We start from the raw sequence: 18,696 nt of genomic DNA, 5'->3' as shown, positions 1-18,696 counted from the left end.
GAAAATACTCTTTTAACGTATCAGCAAAAAGTAAAGCCAGATTTCTCTGGAAACAAGCAGCGAAAGCGAACACAATATATGAAAAAATTAAGACGTACCAATTTATATGAACTCGGTATTTAAAATATCAAACTGCGATTAAAGAAAATAGTTTCAGTGTCCAATACACAAAAACGGAGAATTATTATATCGACTTCTTTGCACCAACTAATATCAGCATTTGACATACAATAATGATGAAATTATTCAGCTTTTCGTTTGGATCACTTTGTGTGCCATTGTCAGAAGCGTACATTTCTCTAGAACACATGAAACAACAATACATCGATTCGCATGCTTCTCGTTCAAGTAACAAAAGCAATGGCTTCCAATAACATTACGGGTAACATCGAAAGCTTTAAAAGTAACTCATCAGCCACACAAGTTGAGATGTTTCTGCTTATATTACACATCCAGCTGGTCCTGCAGAAAGTACCCTCATTTGAAAGAAGTGAAAAAACTGATCGTGTCCTTGAGCGCCTCGATGAATCGATCAACATCATCTTTAGTATTGTAAAAGTGAAGGCTGGCACGTGCGCTTGAACTGATTCCCAAATGCCGATGGAGAGGCTGAGCGCAGTGGTGACCTGATCTAATAGCTACACCATGCTGCAGAAAACATTGTTATTAAGTAAAAACCTTCTCAATTTACGTGCTCTCTTAAACTGATTGTACGCATACCCTTGCTAGCTTACAACCGCACATAGTTACAGATCCCGCCCTCATTTTCGTAAGAGTAAAATCATATTATGCAAGAGCTAGCATGAAGTTTTATTTCCATACCTGCTGGTCAAGGAAAGTTGCAATATCTGTTGGGTGGACATCTTTCACATTGAAAGAACAAAGAGCTGCTCGCTTGACAGTTTGTGAAGGTGCAGGGCCATAAATACGGACATCAGATACAGAAGAGAGGCTATCATACAGGTAATTAGCCAGCTCCATCTGCGGAAGGATATGAAAATGGGAAGAGTCATTATATAATTAAGAGCATTCCCTTTATGAACGTATATTACGCAATTTTGTCGTTTCTTTCCTTGATGCATCAGAACAAACCATTTGTGTATAGTGAAAACACCTCTGCCTGCCAAAAACTTGAGATGAACTCAAATATCATAGTGACACAAAAGCCAAAGGAACATATATAGATATGATTGATTCATTTCACTTAAGTTCTAAATGATTCTAAAGATAGAGCACTAACCTACATGAAATGGCAACAGCCACCCCCCAAGGAAGTGAGCAGACCACCAAAGAGGTAGTGATTATATATACAGATCCAACTTCCACTCACGCGGAAGGTGCTAAACTAATGATACAACACTTAAACTAAAAAAACAAAGGCAGCCCGGTGCATTAAGCTTCCGCTATGCGCGGGTCCGGGGAAGGGCCGGACCACAAGGGTCTATGCATTTCCGCAAGAGGCTGTTTCCACGGCTCACACCCATGACCTCCTGATCACATGGCAACAACTTCACCAGTTACGCCAGGCTCCCCTTCAGCACTTCAACTAATTATGCCCAAATAAAGGTTTTGACTGTTCACGAAGAATAATTCAAAATCTTTCTCCTTCATAGCAAAGCATTTATCCTTGGTAGCAAATACACGGCCAAAAGCCCAGGAAGATTACTTCTCAATGCCTTCATTCAAGCTGGAACTTGAAAACTAAAAGAAGTGAAGAATAGTAAACAAAATCCTACTGCTACATTAGATCTCTTCAGTATAGTGCAAATGTGTATCATACATCTTTCTCCTAATTCAAATTTAGATGCTACCACATTTTTCTCCTTTGGGATGGGTAATTTAGATGCTACCATTTCTTAGAACAGTGCTATTGAGTATTAAGGTAAAGGGGTGTCCTCAGTATCAGCTAAGCACAATTCAGGAAATTAAGCAAAAGACAACCATCCGATTGGAGAAAGAAATATTGATTGGTTTTTCCGAAGAAGCAATCACAGAAAAGGATAATTGAATTTCATTGATAAGGCAAAACTAGAAACAGAAATAGATGTGATGCTTCTTAGCCTGTGTAGTAATGCAAGTCATATACTTTCTTCATTATTTAAACAGTTAGGCTGTAGAAGAGAGGGCTTCTGCTAATAAACTATCCAAGTCAAAGTCCTAGAACCATCAGTCAATAAAACAGGGCATGTCACGCAAATTATCTTTAATAGAAGAACTTAAGGGGAATGAATAAATATATCCAAAGCCTTTTATACTTCCAGTTGCCAACATCTTTTTCTTTCTTCATTGTGGTTTCAGTGTTTGGTAGGTTCTTGGGGGCAGGACAATAAGAAGCTTCAAAGTTGAACACCTAAGCTTTACAATACCTCAATTTGAATCCTTGGAAACACATAAAGAATGGTTGCAACAAAATGAAAAAAGAGACACAGATGCAACAAGGCGTTGCACAAATAATGGGGAAGTATATATACAAAAACTCAGAAATTGTTTGCAACCAAATGCGGACTTTTTTTTTTTGAATTATCAAAATGGGGAAATTGAAGGAAAGAAACCTCAATTAAACGCTGTGTGATGCCAAAATCATTTAGCCAAATGAAGAAACATGGACAGTGAGGATTCATAACCATCTCAATACTATGAATAAAAATAGCAGATCTTACCTTTTTTTTTTATAAGTAAAAAAATGAGTTCATAAATTTAGCCGAGGGTTCTAGAAGCAGATCTTACCTATTTACTGATCATACATTCTAATCTTTCTCTCTACCTCACCAATACAGTCACATAAAGTAATTAGTTGTCTTTTCTAACTCCCTCGCCTTTTTATTCATTTTGATACTACCTTTCCTAATACAAACAAGCCAGTAAACCTATTTAAGTTGGAAGCTTCTTCAACATCATCATGACCCAATCCCACGATGCAGGTAAATAAGTGTGTCCAACGAAAGAATTAATTAGCAAAACAGAAAGTGCAAACTTATCTCTTTCAATTTCCCAGAAAGTAGACTTCATGAATACAAGGTTAAGGGATATAAACTCACCTCATAATCATGAATCTGTTGCATGCCAATTTCAGACAGATAATCGATTGCAGCTCCAAGCCCAATTGCTTCTCCAATTGCTGGAGTCCCAGCCTCAAATCTGATCCCAATTACAAAAGAGAACTTAGAAGAGCACTTTGATTTAAAAATCAGATGCTTGACCATTAGTGAAAACATTGAAGTTCCAAACCTATGTATCACTTTTCTTTTTCAAACCTATGTATTATTTCCTGATCCAATATAAATTTTAAAGATACTTAAGATGAGAAGTTGTAATCAAATTCATTGACGTAGAACCTGCATTAATTATGAACGTCTCATATAGAATTCAAAACTCTTCAAAACCAAAAGGGACAAAATTATATAGGAGAAAACTAAGACGTAAAAGCATCATATAATGCTCAGAAATGATGAGGAGGAGAATGAATAGCTTTAGCTTTAGAAGTACGGGCATCTTTGCATAGATCTAAATCGCAGAATCAAGAAGTAAAACCAATCCCCAATGGTAATAAGAACCAATGACAATAAAGGCAAGATGGAGTTTCCAAATTGAACCATCTTGAAGATGGAAGCGACAAGTGCTATTATATTTAGAGGACGGTATTCTATTCAATACAAATGGAGCAAGAAAGGGGTCCAAGGAACACGGCCTGAGGTTAAAGGTAATGGTATTAATAACTAGAGATGATAAAAATGGACAAGTAGAGAAACTAAAATTATTACTGAATAAGACTTCGGGATCATGGTTAAAGGCACGCATTGGAAGCAGATAAAGCTTGAAATAAAAAAAAAGTTAAATAGTTGTCAAAGTATTGCCAGAAAATTCTAATAGGAACACGGGAAAAAGCAACAAACCTAGAAGGAGGTTCAGCATATGTGGAATGATCCAAATATACATCAGCTATCATTTCACCACCACCTGTAATTCAAGGAACAGGAACACAACCTTAAGAACCGGCTTGATTGAAACCACAGTTAAATATGTCAAATCCTTCTAACAGCATGAGATTTATCAGGCACAAGACCTCAGAGCTGAAGAAGCAGAATGTTAATCAAAGATACTTGGCTTTAATTTTCTTTTTCCTAATAAAGTTAAGAAAAAAAATATTACATACCAAGGAAAGGAGGCATGGCAGAAAGGATCTCGCTCTTGCCATACAAGAACCCGACGCCTGTAGGCCCACACATCTGAAGAATGTTTATCCTCAATTTCAAATACTCAATGGAGAACCAATTGTATACTACATGTCATTGTCCTCACCTTATGAGAGGAAGCAACAAGAAAATCAGCATCCAGATTCTTAACATCAACCACCATGTGTGGAACACTTTGACAAGCATCTACAAGCACTTTTGCTCCAACATCATGCGCCCAACTTATGACTTCATCCATTGGAAGAACAGAAGCTGCATGATATGGGGTACCACTAAGAAAAGACCAATGGACAGGAAATGGATAAATAGAAATATGGGAAAGTGAATGCACAAAGAGGAAGTGTATCTGGATTTGTAATCAAATAACAATGAGCAGGTCGAAATTTAAGCCACGAGATCTCCACAGTTGACCCCAAAAATAAAATCTAAAACATTGACCAAGAACAGTGACTGTTATCCACTAGGTTACATTGTCTAAGCATACTACATGGTTAGACATTAGGATCACAATAGTTTTTGATATCGTGGTGTCCGGGCCAGCTTGCACACACCTCGACTAATTCAATGGGATACCTGCTACATACCACTAGCACTAGTATCGGATAACTCTGTCCACCAGGCTTTGACATATGGGAAGAAATCACCGACTGATTTTGCCTCTAGCTGGGATCTGAACCTGAGACCTCATGATTCTCAACAAACTTCATTGACAACTAGGTCACACCCTTGGATGCTATCACAATAGTTAATATTTAGGGATGCATTATAATAATTCGACTCATCCGAATGTATGATACCGAAACTAAGCTCGTCCCCAATCGAGAGAATTAACCCTGGACAGACTCAAATTGAAGATCCACATGATAACATTCTCTAGTAAAGAAAGAAGCATCTGATTGGAAAGCAGGATTTGAGAGATCACTAAGACAGAATATATGTTTGGGCCGATGATCTCCAGTCCCCCCCACCCCCCACCCCAAGGTCAAGTTCTATCATGAAGTACTTGCTGGGTTCCATTTTCTTATTTCACAGGTCAAGTCTAAAGTATGACACTTATTTCCTTGCTTCTATTATTTTGTCACCAAGTTTTGCCCGGGGTAGGGGTAAGGTCTGCGTACACACTACCCTCCCCAGACCCCACTAGTGGGATTATACTGGGTTGTTGTTGTTTGTTGCAAGTTTTGCCAAAAGCAATAGAAAATGATAAGTAAAATGGAAATCCCTCCCAGAGTTTAGATATATATCAGAGAACTACTAGACTTTATCTTCCAGTTGCTCTGTTCCCAGTAAGCATTCAGTTGAGCAATAGAAAAAAGGAATGTCAAAATGAAAAATTCTTTTAAGAATATCATTGGAATCACACAGAGAAAAAAACTTGAAAATTCTCAAAAGCAGGTGTAGCCTGGACAAACCAGATATAGAATAGTTCCTGCAGATTTTACGCAATGATCAAATCCACATTTAAAAAGACCTCAATTTGTCAAAAAACAAATCTAGACAAATTTGGTTCATTTCTACTAAATTCTATCAATATAAGAAGTAGCGAGTAAGTCAATTACTCTGCAACAGTGACTAGCAGTGATGCATGCAATGGAAAGAGCAATATGATCACTTTTTCCTTTAAAGATCAATACAAATGCAGAGACAAGAGTGTTATTACAAGTTGGACTAAGAGCGTCATTTATATCTCTAGTGTTGCATCAAACTGAGATGAGATTGAATTGTGGGTCCACAAGGTTCTTCTATTATCTGGAAATCAAAATTAGTGGTGTTCCTCAAAAAGACGAACCTCTCTTGATAGAATAATTATTCACAACCTAAAGAAAAAATTGGATAAGGTACAGCGTCTACCTCAAATACACGAACCTCTCTTGATAGAATAATTATTCACAACCTAAAGAAAAAATTGGATAAGGTAAAGTGTCCACCAACCTAACATATTTGAGACATGATGAATGACCAGAAGTTTTGTCCTCCTTGAGATAAAGCCTCTTAATTGACCTACGTCTGGAACTTCATCCTCTGTCAAATTTACAAACCTCAGGACAGCACCAGTCTTTTGAGCGACAAGTTGCCAAGGAACAATTGCACTATGATGTTCAGCTATTGTGGTTATAATCTACAAATTAAGAAGACAGCAATTTTGTAATCAAGTACAAGCAGCACATCTAAGTACTTCAACGACAATTGCCAGAAAACTTTAAGAAAGTGTTAGAATAAGGATCGAAAGTTCAAAAATCTGATGGGGAGAAAAGGATAACAATAGATATGTGTTCGTTAAAGATATGTATAATTAACATAATTAAAAAATCCTCTCAAATAGCTATCTCCAGACATTAAAATGTCAAATAACAAACTCTAGGAAGAAAGAAAATATACCTCATCTCCTGGTTTCAAGTTTGAGAGTCCCCAAGAGTAAGCCACTAAGTTGATAGCTTCGGTAGCATTTCTTGTAAAAACAATCTCTCTAGCTCCGGCCGCATTAATGAAATTTGCCACCTTTTGCCTAGCTGACTCATACTCATCTGTCGCCTTTGCACTTGATTCGAAATTATAATACAAACTAGTCAATATAGGATATCTGAAAATCAATCAACCAACTACGCCTCAATCCTAATTTAGTGTGTTGGTTCTATGTATTATGTATCTATTCCGCAATGTTCAAGTTTACAGTGTACATAAAAATAATATGTAAAAGAAGTCCCTAACCACAAGCCTATGAAATTTGAAATGAATTTTTTTATTGATAGATAAAATTGCGACGAACTTCTAGATTTCATAACAATTGAAAGAAAAAAAAAAGCAGAGTATAAATCATTTTAAGATGAGTACCTCAAATAATGAATGCCCCGGTGGACGTTGGAATTGTAAGATTCATAATAATTCTGCAAAGCATTGATTACAGCTGTTGGCTTCTGGGACGTTGCAGCATTGTCCAAATATACAAGCTTTGAGCCATTTATCTCCTGCAAATATCACTATGATATCATTCCAAGTAATATCAATTCTACACCGCTAATGCCACCCCCAACCCAACATTAAGGGAACATTTGGCAGGGTGTATTAGAAGAAATAATCATGGTATAAAGTTTTCTACTTAGTTATTCAGTGTCTGCTATTCTTTTTCAATTTCTGTATAATTTAATCTTTATACAACCTATACATCAATTTATGTCATTGTTTTTTACTAAGACCAATGTGGTATAATCGATCATATCGATTATATATGGACAAAACACTCAAAATGGCAAAACTACCCCTCAGGCCTCCTCAAACCCTTTTTCAAACCATTATACAATTTTAAACCAAACAAAAGTTTAAGTTATACACCGTATTATCAAAATTTTAATACAATGAACCAAATGGCCAATAAAAGATAATCCTGCATTATTGATCATGTATTACAATCACTGCATGACTTGTTTCTAAACCAGCGACCCCAAAGAGTTATCAGATTATTCCACTTAGCTCGTTATGTCACTCAAAAATCAATATTTCAGCTAGCATTTCCATAAGAACTTAACTCTACTATGTGCAAAGCACAACCGGTCCCAGATTCGGATAAAGAAGAATGGATGCAGTTAGCTAACAGCGAGCAGTATAGTTAGATTACAATAAACCCTCAAATAATACATAGAATTCATCCGTATAATCTACTTCGGTTATTAGCGAAAACAGTTCTGGCAAAACTGAGTTTTTGAGTTTTTAGAAAAGAGAAGATTTTGCGCAAAAATAAAAATACGAGGAACTTTTTTTGAAAAGTTTGAAGATTTCAAAAGGTCAGCTTACTTTTCAAACAATTTATCCAAAGACAAAAAAATACTGTTTTGTGAAAAGTCAAACAAACGCATAGAATCTTCCACGCCGCCAAAAAAACTTAATCAAAATTTACAAGTAGCAAGAGGAAGGACCTGGTGAAGTATTGGGAAGTCGGACCGGGTGATATGCCCGAGCGAACCGGGTCCAATTTTCGTGTCGTTTATTAATGGAGGAGAAGAAGCTGCTGAAGCTGAAACATGTAACGGCCGGGACCGCCACCGGAGAGAACCGGAGCTCCGATTGGTGATATTAGGGTTCCGGCTTACCGTTCGGAGACACGGCAGTTTCAGAATTGCGCCTTCCATCGTCGTCGACGTCGTTGTTATCATCGTCGGCTGCGTCAACTGCAACTACTACAAACCGTATCTTTTCCTTTTTCATATTTATATATTTTTTTTTCCCTGTTAATTTGTACGTATTTGGTAGTTGTACCATACTTCTTATTGAAATTACATTGAACACCTTGTTCACATGGCAATGTTCGAGTCTTCGAGATTCGATCCCATGTGCTTTCTTACCAGTTTCAAAGGGCGTGCGCATCTTAATAATTTTAATTTGAGCCTTAGTTGGTAGTAATATTTTCCCAGTATTGATCAAAATACTATTTGTGCAAAAATTATTGTAAAAAAATACAATAATGCAAAAGTGTAATACTAAAATAAAGAATTACCTTTACTAATTCGTATTCATGTGAAAATTTAGTTTTAAAGCAAAATTTAAAGTATTATGCATTATTACCGAATATGAGAGGCGTTTATTTTATTCTTTAATAAAAATGTATTCATACCAAAGTAACACTAGCTTATGTTCTGACCCGAATAGCATGGGGCATGCGCAATCCCGTGTGAATCAGCAAAGTCCACCTTGCAAGGATAAATACTCATGGATGACCGATAGTGAAATAGAGGAAACGGTGAAAAGAACCCCCATCGTGGAGTGAAATAGAACATGAAACTGTAAGCTCTCAAGTTGTGGGAGGAGTCAAGGCTTTGATCGCATGCCTGTTAAAGAATGAGCTGTAATTGACAATTCGAAGTTGCACATTGTCCCTTTCCTGTAATGGATCCGGTGGAAAAAAAATTGATAAATTTATACCGTGCGTTATTGCGCCTTGATTTATAGTTATTAAGAAATAAATGCCTTTAACATGTTCCATATCACTACATACCTATTTTTTCATATTTTCATTTCACACCAAATAATAAACATGCTTTTCGCATAAGTTAACCCATATTTTATTATTATATTAACAACTCATTCAGTACAAATAGGATGAGTCGAAAGAAGATAATGATATCGAGATGACTATAAGTGAAAAAATCAAATTCTCTCACAACCTTGCAGTTATCCAAGTTAATTGTACAAGTTAACAGAAATTTGTTAAAATTAATGCGTACCTCAGCTTATCATATCAACCATGATGAGAAAGAAAATGTTGAGATTTTTACTATCTTGTGTTTGATTTCAATATAACAGTCATGTTCAAAGGTTCAAACTAAATTGCTAATCTTGTTTAGATCACAACCAAGTTAATTGATAAATAAGTGTTTACCCGTAAAATTGTACAGTTGAATTTATACGTGGTTTCTAGACAAGTAAACTAATTTGATCCTGAAATAATATGATAATCGAAGAAATACGTAGTACTTAGCCTTGTGTAGATGAAATAGCATAGATAGTGATTCCGTGAACACGGTTTCCGAACACAGCAATGATAGGATCAAAAGGCAAGAGAGTGAATTGTATAAAGTTTTGTATAGAATATAATATATGTTTTTGCCAGAAATTTCATATCATTTATAATGGTAACTGAGCTCACTATTTATAGCTATGCCTAGGGAAAAAAGTTCTATGAGCATGCCCTCCTTTAATGTTAATTATGAGGGTCATTGATTGAGATGTAACGTTGAGTATAAATGCCAAATTATCTGTAACAGACCGTCGCTCTTAATATTGTAGAATATTCCTTAGTAAATGCCACCGGGCGTAGAGCTTTTAATATACTTTTATGAACATTATACATTCTGGTGACAAGCGTAATTGCTGCGTTCGGTCCTCAACCATCCCATATTGGATTCCACGTGTCCTCATTTTAGTCAGCCACGTGTCATATCATATTTTACCCTATACAAATAGTCCATCTGCTTTCCTGTGACATAACTTTGTATTATCGGAAAGTTGGTAGAAACACTTTTTGGGCGAGAATTACTATAACTCCATCTGAATGTCTCTGACAGCTGATTAGATGCACGTCTCTCCGCATTTAATGCCCCAAACACGCATCATCCCATGATTCAGTACAGCTTTTGCCGATTATCGAGGTAATTATGGCCATGAATTTAACCTCCAGAATTTTGCTTATACGCAACTTTCTTTTCCTTTACGCTTCACAATTGCTTGAGTTTCTGATTTGCATTTTTCCATCCTTTTCCTAATTTTCTTCAAACACAAACTCTTTACCTTCTTATTTTCCAATGGCTTCTTCTTCCAAACGTGGTGGTTCTTCAAAGAATAAAAATGAAACCGAGGATTTCGTTCCTCCAACAGTGGATTTCATCATCCCAAGAAGGCTTAGTACTTCGAAGGATTTTGAAGAGAAAGTTCCTACCGCTAACCCTCGTACATGGGTTGTTAGTAGGTACCCTTCTTCCATTCGTCCTTCCAGTATTCCTGTTGTGAAGGAGGATTGCCGCTGCAATGAGTTGGAAATCATCGCTCCTGATCTATCGGAGCGAGTGACCCTTCCCAAGGAAGGTTTCACATACTTTTTCATGTATCCATTTACTTCGGGTGCATTTTCTTTGAGCGGAGAGCTTGATACTGTGATTGCGGAGTTTTTCCTTCACTACCAGGTATGTTTGGCAAATGTAAGTCCTTCAGTGTGGAGGACGATCGCCTGCCTCCGACGCTTGTGCCAAGAAACTGGAGAGGAGCTAACCTTAGCTCATGTGATGAATATTTATTCCCCCAAAATCTTCCGTAGGGGAACGATAAACCTTTTACAAGCGTGGCCACCATGATCTATTGTCTAGCATGGATGATGACAACGACCGTGGGAGGATGGAGCGGTTCATTGCAGTTTCCACCAACGACATCATTCCAACAACATCTTCATCCTTTCCGGTTGCTTGGAACCGCACTCGTAAGCTCTTTGTATAATATTCCTCTTACTAGATGTTACAACCTATGTTTCTGTACGTACGAGTACATCGCAAGTCAATTGATGTAATCTCATAAATGAAATCATATTTGAAAAGTTTACAAAGTAAGTTAATCATATTACCTTGGAGTTTACAAATATTGAAGATCATAAACAACACGTACAAAGAGGGTTGGAAGGTTCAGAAGCTAAAGTAATTGAAGAAAATAATGTTTCGTCGAAAGTCGACAAGTTGGGAATATTATAGTATGTACTTTTAGGGTGAGACCAGAGTATTTAACATGATAAGGAGGTTATGTTATGAGTCATGTTAGTCGTATGATAGTTGTGTGTTATATTTTGAAGTCAAGCGAGTGGTGGAACAAAAGTCGATAAGAGTCATCAGAAGTTACGTCCATAAGTTTTACTGAAACTTTGGGTCAAATGTAACTGCCATTTTCTCCCAATATACTTAGAGTTATGGGGTGTTCTACACATCAAATTAAATATCTATGAGTCTAGTTTCTAACGCATTAAACCGTTTTGTCAATACGATATAGGAGTAGAGAGATATGAGCGTTTTTGCGAGACTGCGCAGACTGTCACCTACTTGCTTAAACGAGAATCCAAAAATAGGCCAGTTCGGGTCGTCCAAAAATGGGCCAGTTCGGGTCGTCCAAAGAGGTATTTTTAAAGGCATATCCTCTTCATATATTAGACTGATAATAGGGCAAAATAACCAGACATAATCTCTGCAAAAATTCTCCCAAAAATTGCCCACAAACCCCAATTGATTTTCTCTCCCTTTCAAGTCCTAATTGGAGGTAAAGCCTAGAGTTTGAAGAACCAAGATAGGAGCTGAGTTATCCAACAAATAAGGTAAGTTTAATGATCTCTTTCATCTATTTTTTTCTATTGTAGATGCATAGTAAGTCGTTCTATATTTGTAAGAACTCACGGGATGGTGATCGAAAGCCGTGAGTTCGAGTTATTCACTTGTAGCGGACTGTTTTGTAGACTGTTTTGTAGTGCTGTTGGGCTGCATGTTTTACTACTATTTTATGGAGTTTTGGAGGGGGGAAGGGTGTGGAGAAACACCACATAAATGCAGGGTGGTGGGCTGGTCATTCGTCGTAACATTTTTGGGTTATTTGACACTACTACGGTGGTCGTTTTGTGTATGAAAAGATTGGGGTGTGTTGGGCTGTTTTGTAGTATTTTGTGGTGTATATAAGGTTGGAAAATAATATATTCATATTGATATTGTTGTATTCTTGTATTGTTGGTGTTATCTTGAATTTGGAGGAAGTAAGGATTATAGGGGAGATGCTGCCCGTTTTAATACAAAATAAGCTTGTCGTTCATTGTGCGATAGTTGTACCTTTCGTAACTTAATGATAGTATTATTATTGTTATTGTGGATTAAGGTACGAAGAGGCGAGTTCAACTTGGTGATTGTAAAGATTATGATAAGGTATGTTAAGGCTAAACTTTTTCATCATTTTAGCATGATCATGTAACTACATATGTTTGATAATGAGACATAAAGAGAAGTTCGTATTCATGAATTTATTCACATTATTCTAGTCTCACAAGTTACAGTATTATCCCTTATCGAGACTTTTATGTTCAATTGAGTATTGTCTTCTTTCAGTCAAGAGAGCAGAGGGTATATATATATATATATATATATATATATATATATATATATATATATATATATATATATATATATATATACAGTATTACAGTATTTTCACCACCATCGAGCTATAATCGGTGGGCAGGCCCCTATTGGGCAACCTCTGATCAGATGGTAAGTTATATACCGAGCCTACTATGGCCGAGCGCCTATGAGCGAGCCCAGAATGGCCGAGACACAGAGCCTAGTATGGCCAAGCACCTATGAGCGAGCCTACTACGGCAGGGCAGTTACACATACCGAGCCTTATAGGACCGGACAACTATTTTACATACTATATGGAGAGAGTTGAGTCAGTATCAACAGGTAAGCATATCTTAAGATTATTTTTGACTCCTAGTTACATTCAGTTATTATATCATCAGTTCAGTTTCAGCCTTCAGTTATTCTGTTGCCTTACATACTCAGTACATTATTTTGTACTGACGTCCCTTTGCTGGGGACACTGCATTTTATGTCTGCAGGTCCTGATAGACAGCTGGGTAGACCCTCCCAGTAGACAAAGCCAAATATCAACTTGGTTGGTAAGCTTTACTTCCCCGGAGTTACCAGGTCTATACCTTGGAGTCCGTTTTATATATACAGGTTTGATGGGTAGGTCGGGGCCCTATCCCGACTATGATACAATTCAACTATCTCTAGAGGCTTGTAGACAAGTCATGTATAGTTTGTATATCAGTAGATGTTCATGTCGGCCTCGTCAGTCTGCACATTTTATATATATATATATATATATATATATATATATATATATATATATGAGTATTTGGGTATGTTTACCCCTTAGATGAGAGAGACGATTTTTTCAGGTGATTCAGAATATGGCCTCATCGGCCTAGGTTGAAGGTTACCCCTCTAGAGTTCACAGTTACAGAGTGGTACACTCGGGCCGAGTATGGTACCGGGTGTCGGCCACGCCTCTTCAGGTTTGGGGCGTGACTAAATTGGTATCAGAGCAGTTCTATCCTAGGGAGTCTACAAGCCGTGTCTAGTAGAGTCTTGTTTATGGGTGTGTTGTGCACCACACTTATAAGCAGGAGGCTACAAGGCATTTAGGAGTCTGTTACCCTTTATTCAAATCCAAATCGTGCTATAGAGCCGAATCATAAGAGTTCGAGCCAAAGCTTATGTTTGCTAATGATATAGAGATTCTTTCAATTAGAAAAATTATAGCTAGCTAGAGGGCTAATACAACAGCATGTAAGGGCATTAGTAGAGAGATAATTTGTGACTACGTGGCCCGTTTGAGACCCTATTAGATCGTGCTTACCATATGTGTGAATTTCCCATTTACCCTAAGACGGGAATATTCTAACATACCCCGTGAATAGCAGGCCATGGGAGTATCAGAAGGTAAAAGTATATGTTTCAACAGGTAACAGAAGCAAGGTGAAGAAGGGTACGAGGTACCTAGTTAATGAAGATTATCTGATTTCCACGTCAGGTAGAGAAATAAAAGGATTTTAAGTTACCTTCAACAGAAATAGAGCACCCATCTCAGTTATGCCCTATGAGAGCTAACATATATAGTTTAAGAGAAGGATGGGATATCAAGATCCATCTTGGGTTAGAGTAACCCGAAATGGTGGATTGAGCCAAGGGAGCTAAAAGCGAAACAATATTTTGTTGAAGTTTTCAGAATAATGCGATAGACAGAAGTATTAGCAGGAGAATAAGAAGAGAGTAAACGAAGTATATGAGAAAGATGTGACAAATGGGTGATAACGGTAAATCAAAATATGATATGATGACAGAGTCTATAGTCAAGTGAAAGAAAAGACAAGAGGTGACATGCCTTGAGACAATAAAAGAGTATAGGCCAAAAGTCATATCCTTATTTCGAGAAATGAGTTGGTGCGTCCAATGTGATTACCAAAACAAAAAAATTAGACCCCCTGAGTAATAGAAACCAGCATGGGCTAGTAAACAAGATAAACTGAATATCAATTAGGAATCGAATGAGGTTATGATAGTAGACATCAAGAGAATTTCAAAGATCGCATTCCAGCAATAATACAATCAACAACAGAAGAATAACCTTTAAAGGTCACTCAGGAAGACGCTTCCCTAAAGCAAGCACTTTGAGCAAAGTTAAGCTTAAGGGACTAAGTGTTTCAGTTATACTAGGTATCTGATACCATCGTGTGTAAGATATTCAATTATCCTTGGTACATAAGGGTTACTGCAAGACGAGTAAGAGTCAATAAAGACGTGAAAAGACGTCGAAGATGAAGAGGTAAAATATTTACAAGTAAGTCTTCATAGCATTAAATGTTAATACCCCCTAAAGGGGGGAAGATGGTGTAATATGGTATTAAGTTGGAGCTAAGTGGTTCAGGTAACTATGGAATAATAAAGGAAGAATGCAGTAAATGGTGAAAGGAATGATATTGCATTTATTCAAATCCTACATACATGATACGACTCCAGAATATTATGCAAGCACGATGCCGGGGAGAGGCAGTAAGGGTTCCCACACCAGATGTTATTGATAAATAAGTGCGTATGAACACTTGATACATTAGGAGCCAGTGCAAAAGTTAAGTTAAGACAGAATACATAACTTAAGAGAGGTTACCCAGAATGTAAATATGAGCATGGACTGACGAGTAGTTAGTAGTTCATTCAGGAATTCAAGAAGAGCCTAGTCGTGGCTAGACAGGAAGTCTCGGATAAATTAGTAGATCATGCAAGATAAACAAAGTGAAACCCAGCATAGGAAATTCGGTCTCGTAGATACGACATTGTAATCCTTGAAAAATATTCTGATAGGAGTTAGGGTAGTAAAAGGTACCGTATAAGTGTTATGGAAATAAAATAGAGAGTGCCACTAAGGAGATAATAAAAAATTGAGTGCAGAAGTAACCCTACGAGCATAAGGGCGCAGAGATAAGTAACTAAGGATAATTATTGGTGAGTCAGTACATCAAAATTTTCGTCGGGTATACGATGTAAAAAACTCCCTGCTTTACAAAAGTCAGAGGGTCTTCCCTAAGTGCTACAACAAAAGACTAGCTGAGGAAATAAGGAAGAAGGCTTCAACATAAGCATAGTGACCTAAAGAAGAAATGATCTTGTAACAATAGTCTCACTACAATATTGTATACACTCCATAAAAAAGTGGCACCTATCGTGGCTAATGAATGGGAAGTAAAGATCAAAAGTAATATTTGAGATCATATGAGTTGCAGGAAATTCCAATAGGTGTGGGCACAAAGATAAACCAAGTATTCATGCAACAAGTGGCAGGACGACCAGGAGAAGTAATTGCGCACTTTTAAAGAAAACTGAGAAAGCACGAAAGGAATTATTCAATCAATGACCAGAGTTAGTTACGTTATGACCGCACTTAACATTTCAGAGTATTATCCATGCAACATATATGTTGACATTCCTACAGCTATAGGAGACTCAGGTATAAAGTTAAAAGAAAGAATTGAGTCCACCTCACAGACAAAAGCTTGAATTGTTAGAAGATTATATTATGGATGTTCCATGGCGTCCACCAAAGGCGAAAGTAACAATACCCTGAGCAACAGATCAGAAGATAGTTTAAGCCTACTTAAAGGCTGGGAGAGAAGAGGAAACTAACAAGTTACATCAGGTAAGTGAATTCAGGAGTCTGATTATTAGACCAATATAATTATAGAAATCATGATTCTTAACATTAGAGGGACAAGAAAGATAGTAAAGCAGCCATATTCTATAACGGCTCTACAATAAAGGCAGGAAAAAAAAAGTGCCAGCCTCATAAGGAGTAAGTATGAAGCTCCCACCCGATTGTGTACGCACTAGAGGTGCAAGTTTATAGTAGAGCTTCAAGTTGTGGATGTGAATTCTACCTATGTGGAAGGGAGGTTATGAAAGAGGCAGAAGATACAATGTGATATTTAAAGCTAAGTAAGGTAAAGGTTAAGAAGGTATGAGATGCTCAAGTGTAAAAGGTTGTGAATAGTCCATACATCAGATAGAGGGCTAGAAGTGTCATGATTCAGTATCCACAAATGATAGTGGTGTTGTCAGTGACATATCTTCTAGCCTATAGTTTCCAAGTACCGAGAGGTTTAGCTAAGAGAGTAAATAAGAGTTAGAGACGATTTGATGTCTCGCTCGAAGTTCCAAAATAATATAAGAAAATATATGGTGCTAGAAAGTTAAAGGAAGGTTGAGAGTACTATAAATATATATGTGTAGGTCGCAAGCTAAAGTATGGTAGAGCAACAAGGTTTTAGGTGGACAGGAGTAAGAATAAGCAGAGGTGATTGAGAAGGTGACGAGAATAGGTAAGGCCTCAGAATTAAGCCCATCAAAACAAGAGAGCTGATGGTTTCCGTAAGTTATAAAAAAAACTCAGTATAGCCTGAATGAACTCAGAGGAGTCTAAGACTATGAGCAATTTGAAGAGATGAAATATTGCCCTGGTAGTAGAATAAGGGTGTAATTGTGATAGATAAAAGGATAACGTTAAGGCCATTGATTGATTAATGATTCAAAGAGAAGGGATTTCATGAATTGCATGAGATTAGAATACCCCTCAAAAGATGAATCACATTGGGATGCCATGAAATATGTATAGTATCAACCCTAAGTGGATCAAGCAAATAACTTCATATGTTCCCTAATGAGACGTGATCCTTAAGGACAATGTATTACGTAAGAGGTTTCAAGTTATCAATCGTAGATTATAGATCAACATTAAGGTGAATCAACAATAGGTAGATAAAAGTGTCAAAGTATGAGATGATATTAGGCTGTCATTCTTAAGATGAACAGTAATGAGGAACAACTAAAGGACTTAGATTTATACATATAGGATAAGCAGCGAGAGGGTAACATGGAGTTGGGTAGGAAACCTTGGCAATAATAAACCGAAGTAAGTGTGATGGTGTAGTATAACCTACCTAGATGTAGTAAAGCCATAAGGATATATTTACAAGGCTACGAAACAAGATATCGCAACAATCGTAAGTTTGACAAAGTACCGAGCGAAGAACTTCACTATACCTATAATACACTGGGAGGAACAACTTGTCATAATTCTGTATATGCTCCCAAACTGAGGCCTAGAGATTGGCTAAAAGCTGGAGGAAAAGGAACAAAAGGTTCGCATAGGCGCACATACAAGTACAAAGTTGAACATGCTGCATGGCAGAAGGTCGCAATAATTACGAGGTTGGAAGGATTCCGACCACAAGTCATGGTGTGACAAAAGAGGCCTAAATGGGAGAATGACTTGGCCTATGGATTTATTCATAGAACAATTACCTATATGGAAAGGCCATCAATAAAGTATTTATAAGAGCTATAGGTTATGAGACTGATAAGTGCACCAGTCAACATTCGAGAACGAATGTTCCAATGGGGGGAATGATGTTACAACCCATGTTTTCGTACGTACGAGTACGTCGTAAGTCAATTGATGTAAGCTCATAAATGAAATCTTATTTGAAATATTTATAACTTAAGTTGATCATATTACCTCGGAGTTTACAAATAGTGAAGATCATGAACAACAAGTACAAAGAGGGTTGGAAGGTTCAGAAGCTAAAGCAATTGAAGAAAATAATGTTTCGTCGAAAGTCGAAAAGTTGGAAATGTTATAGCATGTACTTTTGGGGTGAGACCAGGGTGTTTAATATGATAAGGAGGTTATGTTATGATTTATGTTAGTCATATGATAGTCGTGTGTTATGTTTTGAAGTCAAGCGAGTGGTAGAACAAAAGTCGATGAAAGTCATCACAAGTTACGTTCATAACTTTTACTGAAACTTTAGGTCAAATGTAACTGCTATTTTCTCCCAATATACTAAGAATTATGGGGTGTTCCACCCATAAAATTAAAG

The 18,696-nt window shown here is 37.1% G+C and overlaps 1 protein-coding gene across 1 annotated transcript; it reads right to left on the bottom strand.

Annotated features, from left to right (window-relative positions):
* Positions 1-118: 118 nt before the first annotated feature.
* LOC104094395 (cysteine desulfurase 1, chloroplastic) lies at positions 119-8,397 on the bottom strand. Its single transcript, XM_009600324.4, has 10 exons — positions 8,105-8,397; positions 7,026-7,159; positions 6,573-6,732; positions 6,126-6,312; positions 4,300-4,445; positions 4,154-4,226; positions 3,894-3,957; positions 3,039-3,138; positions 823-981; positions 119-648 (listed from the first exon to the last, which is right to left on the bottom strand). Exons 1-10 carry the CDS (start codon positions 8,339-8,341, stop codon positions 478-480), a joined length of 1,431 nt encoding a protein of 476 aa, XP_009598619.1. The 5' UTR covers positions 8,342-8,397; the 3' UTR covers positions 119-477.
* Between the last annotated feature and the right edge of the window lie 10,299 nt (positions 8,398-18,696).

This window comes from Nicotiana tomentosiformis, chromosome 5 (genome assembly GCF_000390325.3).
Source record: "Nicotiana tomentosiformis chromosome 5, ASM39032v3, whole genome shotgun sequence".
NCBI classification, from domain to species: Eukaryota; Viridiplantae; Streptophyta; class Magnoliopsida; order Solanales; family Solanaceae; genus Nicotiana; species Nicotiana tomentosiformis.
This window is presented reverse-complemented; position numbering and strand designations above follow the sequence as displayed.